The following is a 6,000-nucleotide window of genomic DNA, read 5'->3' as shown; positions in this document are numbered from 1 at the left end:
AGGGGCCATTTATTGTTGTATACGTGATGTAAATTCTCATATAGTGTTTTAGTTTTTGCAACCCGAATCAAGATTGCTTGAGGCAAACAATAATAGGAAAGATGTGTTAGGCATTGTAGCGCAGCAGAGAACAAATGTGTTAGGGAATAAGCAAGTTATTTCAGCAGTATTGAATTCCAAGTGTACATTTCAGGAGAGTATGCTCATTAAGCCTTTTTTTTTAAACTGTAAATGGCTTAGCGTCCTCTTTTGTAACCACAGTTTGTGCACCAACTTTGCTATTGCCATAGGTCACATGACACTAAATGCTGTTTCCTTCCTCTTGGTTTGGATGAATCCAGATGCAAAAACTGCAGACTTGCTGTTTGTTTATTTAACCTCGATCACTGTAGTTTGTTGACGTGATCCGATCAGTCCAAAATGCCTCCTGCTGGAGTCCCATTACCCCACATTTAGTCAGAGGCCCAATTCAAAGGTATGCTTTGCCCGAGATATCCATGACTGATTGCAATAAATGGCTTTGACCAAATAATGGACCCAAAAAAAAGCATGTAACCTTTAGGGGGTTGCAATGAATTTGCATACAGAGAAGTGCCAACTTACAGATCCATGTTGAGATCACGTGTGAACAGGGTCCTCCATCTTATAGCAGGTTCCTGACTAAAAACAGTCACTGTTGGTCCCATATATTGACTTGGGCCACGTTCAATTGTTGATAAAGTACTACACATGCATGTGTTTCATATTTTTCGAGTGTTTGTGTTGCAGATGAGAGCTGCACCGAGATGAGATGTGAGGTAGAATCGGTCCATTTCAGCAGGTATTTGAAACCAGTTTGAGTGACGAGGTAAGTGACATCAACCCAACAACTCCACTTCACACATCAGCGGGAGTTGAGAGCTGGCGGTTGGGTCGTGTCATCGTGTGGTTATAGTAGATACGCTAGTGGCCCATTGAGAGAACACGAGTTGTGATGATCGTTAGAGATGGAAGTAGAAATAAGGTCACGTGTCATAACTGAAAAGAGAAATGGGAGGCGTGCGCCAGATGAAGCTTAGAAAGGAGGTATATGTTGGAAATATAAACTCTATATAGTGTCTTTGAGTATTATAATACTACATTTAACATTCCTATGCAGCCTCTGCCAGTTTTGTAGGTTTTACATAAGCAACAAAAGAGGAGTGATATTAATCGAAGAAATTTTTCCCTCAACTGCATTGAGACTATTGCCATTGTAAATCGAAAAACGGTGAGAATGCTGAGACAGGCATTCTAACAGTTCTTTTTCTTAACATTGCTTTTATTGCACATAACAGCGTGTTCACTCAACACAATCAAATTGGTGGCAACAATGACGTCCTCAAAACATGCCTTAGCCTAATCCTGACTGTATTTTGCATAACGATGCCATTTTGTCTTGACATGCAATTTCAGAGGGATTTTAAATGTATGTTTTATTTTACCCGGCGACAACATTCACTCTCCTTTGGTTCTGGTTTGCAACTCCTGAGGACAATATGTGGCTCTTTACCTGAAAAATACTTTCAAAGTGTCAGTTTATTATTTGAGGGGATGACCTGAGCCCTGTGGCAAAGTGATATTATGGTGTTCTTTTCTAATAAGAGGCTTAGATTCAATATAATCAGGGACGGCTGGTTAAGAAAGAGTGTGTGAGCCAACTAACATTCCTGAGGCACTGGAAAAAAATTAAAGTGACCCTAGAAATGAATGAGGAAGCCCTCGCGGGAAGTTTAGCAGATCAATTAGCACCTCTTGGATTTCTGATGCCATTTTTTAAGGCTCTGCATACAATTAGGAGCTGAAGAGGAGGCACAAGTATTTGGTGAATGTTTCACACATGACTCAACTTTCCTTACAAAGAGCTTGAATAACAAATAGGGCAAGTTCAGCAAAGCTTAGCGTTGGCCCAATTGTTTTGTTTTTTTCATACTAGGCAGTTTCACTTTATGTAACTAGTATGAGGCTATTGCACATTAAAAAAAAAAGTCATTTGGGAAGAAAGGCTTTTTAAATAAACATTGTCCCAAGCCTTGTTCGAGATTTTCTCCATATTTCTATCAACTGCCACGCTTCCTTCCTGCCAAGAGTAATTCCAGCTTCCACTTCACCAACAGCAAAATAAGATCCATAGAAGCATCTTAATAAATAAGCATTTTTATTTGGAGCTCGGAATCAAATAATTGAAAAATATATATGATTTGGAATACTTCCAGTCCTCATTATATCTTGCTGCATGGGTTGGTCTACATTAAAAATAATGTCACCAGCCGCCACTGATTATAAAATCCAAATGGAAAGTCTTGAGCCTGTGATTATAGCCCATCATAACATAAAAGAAAAGCTTACAGCAGGAGTAAGCTGCATTCATTCTAACTAATACAATATACTGTATTATAGCTTCATACTAAGGCCCATTAGAAAAGGACAAGCAGAGAGTTGATTGTGTGTAAAACCACCAATAAATAAGACACTACATTTTACAAGCTGTGAGGTAAAATTGTAGGCGTTTATGTAGTATTTCCGAGAGTGTGTTTGTGTGGATAGTGAGCTCACTATGTGAGGGAGGTAGGTTGGCGAACACTGTCGTAGCAGCGGCTCAATTGGGGAGGGAGGCAGGGAGGGGAGGGGGCGGGGGAGCAAGCTGAACTGCGACGGCCACCGGTGCAAAGAAGCAAGTGGAGTGGGATTGTCTGAGGAGATTATGATCGAGAAAAGAGGGGAAAAAAACAAAAACAACACACCGTATGAGGTGAAAGGTGTCGGTGTGGGGAGACATTAGGCTTGTTGGATTTTTGTTTGTCTGCATATAGTTCTACTTGAGCGTGTAGTTTAAATAACTGTACCATTTAAAGTGAAAGCCATTTTTTTCCTCCTTGTGACGTTGAGTGCTGGTGGTAGGTGGTGGGTGTCCGAACCCAAATGTTCCCATCAAAGAAGAAAGAAAGAAAAAAATATTTTCTCTCTCCTTTCCAAATGCATCCCCCTTACCGAAGTAGCGTCAAGGTGTTCTTGTAAGGGGGTACCACAGTTTTATAGTCACACATCCTGGTCCTCAAAGACCTCCAAGAAGAGCGGTGGAAAGAGTTCGTTGGGACACTCCACCTTCATGTGTAGGAAGCGGCTGGCGTGGCACGCTCCGATCATGCGCAGGTCTGTTACCTTCATCAACAGCTTGGGCCAGAAGTGAGGAATGTTGTGCTTGCGGTAGTTGATGTAGTGCTCAAACGCCAGCAGGTAAGCCTCTTGGCACTGCTCGATCTTCTCCACGCTTGTCAGCCCTGAGCGATCTTGGGTTGAAAAAGAGACAATTAGTACATTGATTTTACATTTTCATGATCAAAGAGCTAATATTTGTTATTGTTTATTATTGTCATGGTAGTTTGAATTGTGCAGAAATAAATATAAATATAAATATAAATTCAGCAACAATCCGACCGGTTAGTGAGTTTTCTATTTTTTCTTATTTTTTTTTTTAAAAACAGGCCCATGAGCTACTCATGTGGTCTTTGGTGGTGCCCTGAAGCTTGTGAGCACCCCTGGTATGTAGAAACATTCAAATCTGTTGTACTGTAATGTTTGAAGACATCGTTTGAAATTTTGAGGAAGTGCAAAACTACTGTTGGGTGTGAAGCAATCCATGATCAGAAAAACATTTGAGTGCATAAAAATAGCATACCAAATCGAGGTTCCCTCTTCATTAGAAAAGCACACACAACTCCTTGTTCTCGCAACACATGGTGTATCATCAGTTGAGTGCTGGACTTTTTTTCTTTCTTTTTTTAGTGAACTCAGTCATCCAGTACTCATTGAACCATGTTTGCCTCTCGCCCTTTTGTGTTCTCTTTCACAGAAAAATCGGGTTTCCCAGTACAAAAGAAAATAAGTCTTGTTTTCATAAGCATCATCCTCACCTGAGCTCATGAGAAGGACAGCCTGCATCAGCGCCACCTCAGAGTCATCCAGATTAAACTGGGCCAGGCTTTTGCCTAAATCAAAGATGGCGTCCGAGACCACACCCAAGCCGCCGTTCTTCAACTGCTCCCGTTTCACGGCCATCTCGCCGTTTAGTGTCAGTGTTTCGCTTTCGGGATCGTAGCGCACGGCAGCGCGAAGTGACATGATCTCCATGCAGCATCCTTTCAACAAGATGATCTGGTCTTCACATGGAAGCTGTCAAGTAAACGGCGACGTTACCCCCAAATAAAATCCACCAAAATAGCTTTTCAAAAATATTACATATTTCCTAAATTCTTTCAGAATAGAAAAACACTAGTTTGTCTGAGCCGACTTTTTCCATTTAGTGAAAAATTGCTACAGCCTAGCTAAGCCTCTAATACTGTATGGAAAAAAAAACAGAACTTGTCAACATGTTTTAGGAATATGCAGCTTTTGTTTGTATGAAAAATGTAGTCTGGATTTTTCAGGCATCATTTTAGCAATTCAGTTTTGGTTGAATTTAGGTCTAGTTGGAGGTTTGGCTTGGTTTAGCATTTTTTCTTCTCTCTTCTTGCAATGCGGGTTTGTGGCAGGGGGTGTTGCTGACCTACATTAACAGAGCTGCAGCAGAGCACACATGATTCTCATGGCTACTTATCAGTGTCTTCAGGAAAGCCTGCTTAAGACTGTAGAAGTTCTGTCGCATCTACATTTTCAGTTTCAGTTACAGTTTCATTTTTTTGTCCTTGTGTTTCCATCCATCCATCCATCCATCCATCCATCCATCCATCCATCCATCCATCCATCCATCCATCCACCCATCCATCCATCCATCCATCCATCCATCCATCCATCCATCCATCCATCCATCCATCCATCCATCCATCCATCCATCCTTAACAAATTTACCTCTGAGAACATGGGCAGTTTCTTGGCAAAGTCCACCACACGTGTGATAGCAGGCGTCATGATCTTGGTGAATTCACTGAAGGCTTCCAGGTCCACCTTATCTCCTTCTGATGTGGGCATCACTCCTTGACCTATATCATCTGGCTGGAGGCAAAAGTCATTTGGTTAATCGATAGAGCTCCAGCTCGGGATTTTTTCTTTTCACACTTACCAGAAACTTGCGCTTCTGTTTCCAACTTGATCCCTGGGCGTTGGTATGACGATGGGCTTCGGTTGCCTTGCTGATCAGCTCCCACTCGGAAGTGTTTGGCTCCGGCCTCACCTGCAGCGTCCGCACCAACTCCTCCTTTTTTCGTTTCTCCCGGTTCTCCTCAATGAGGCGTCGTTTTGCTACGCGCTTTGAGTCATCCAAGACCACTGAGAGATGGAAAAACACTTCTGTTGGTATCCAGTGGATCTTTTTTGCAAATGTCGTTTTAGTTACGTGGTTTTTGTTTTGTAATGATGTTTTGTGCGACTAATAGATTTCAACAATGAATTGTCCCTTTGAAATGCTTCATTTAAAAATATATACAAGCAGCTCAAGTGATGATACTGTTTTTTAAAATCACATGCTGCTTTAGCAGTACACGGACTGTATGTTGTGTCGAAAAGGCTGGAGGATATTAGGAATGCAGTGTGACACAAATTCCAAGAAAAGACTTTTCAGTTGAAATTATTTTTCGGAAATTGCTTACGTGTCATCGCTAAGATACTTTATTCAATACGGCTTTGAAGCAAAATGTATGCTACCAGCAAAATGTGTTGAATTTTTTTTTTTTATGATTGGTAACTGGTAACTCAAGTGTTATAAAAACTTACAGTCCATGGCCATGCCAACTGAGGTGCACTTCTTAAAACGGCAAAGCTGGCACTGGTTGCGGGTGATCTTGTCGATGATGCAGCAGCCTTCGTATTTACACGAGTACGCCGGGTGGAGGTTCTTTTGTATGGTTCGACGGAAGAAACCCTGCAAGGGTAAAAGAAACAAAAAGGCACTGATAAAAGATCGGGACAAGATTAGAAGGAGAATTAATAACATTATGTAACAGTTTTATTGTCATATAGAGAGGGTTGAAGGTGGGGGGGGCCACA

At 41.4% G+C, this 6,000-nt stretch overlaps 1 protein-coding gene across 4 annotated transcripts in view; it reads right to left on the bottom strand.

Moving 5' to 3' along the window:
• Nucleotides 1-213: 213 nt before the first annotated feature.
• The window catches only part of LOC119125448 (thyroid hormone receptor alpha), a 31,171-nt gene continuing 25,384 nt past the window's right edge, over nt 214-6,000 (bottom strand). For all 4 annotated transcript variants that reach the window (XM_037255997.1, XM_037255996.1, XM_037256000.1 and 1 more), the window contains 5 exons: nt 5,728-5,875; nt 5,078-5,283; nt 4,867-5,010; nt 3,933-4,191; nt 214-3,308 (listed from right to left, as the gene is read on the bottom strand). In XM_037255997.1, the coding sequence (XP_037111892.1) occupies nt 3,058-3,308; nt 3,933-4,191; nt 4,867-5,010; nt 5,078-5,283; nt 5,728-5,875 (1,008 nt within the window). In that variant the 3' untranslated portion in view covers nt 214-3,057. The remainder of the gene's footprint in view (nt 3,309-3,932; nt 4,192-4,866; nt 5,011-5,077; nt 5,284-5,727; nt 5,876-6,000) is intronic.

Source organism: Syngnathus acus, chromosome 8, assembly GCF_901709675.1.
Source record: "Syngnathus acus chromosome 8, fSynAcu1.2, whole genome shotgun sequence".
Classification (NCBI taxonomy): Eukaryota; Metazoa; Chordata; class Actinopteri; order Syngnathiformes; family Syngnathidae; genus Syngnathus; species Syngnathus acus.
Note: the sequence above shows the minus strand (reverse complement) of the source record. Positions and strands in the feature narration are given on the sequence as shown.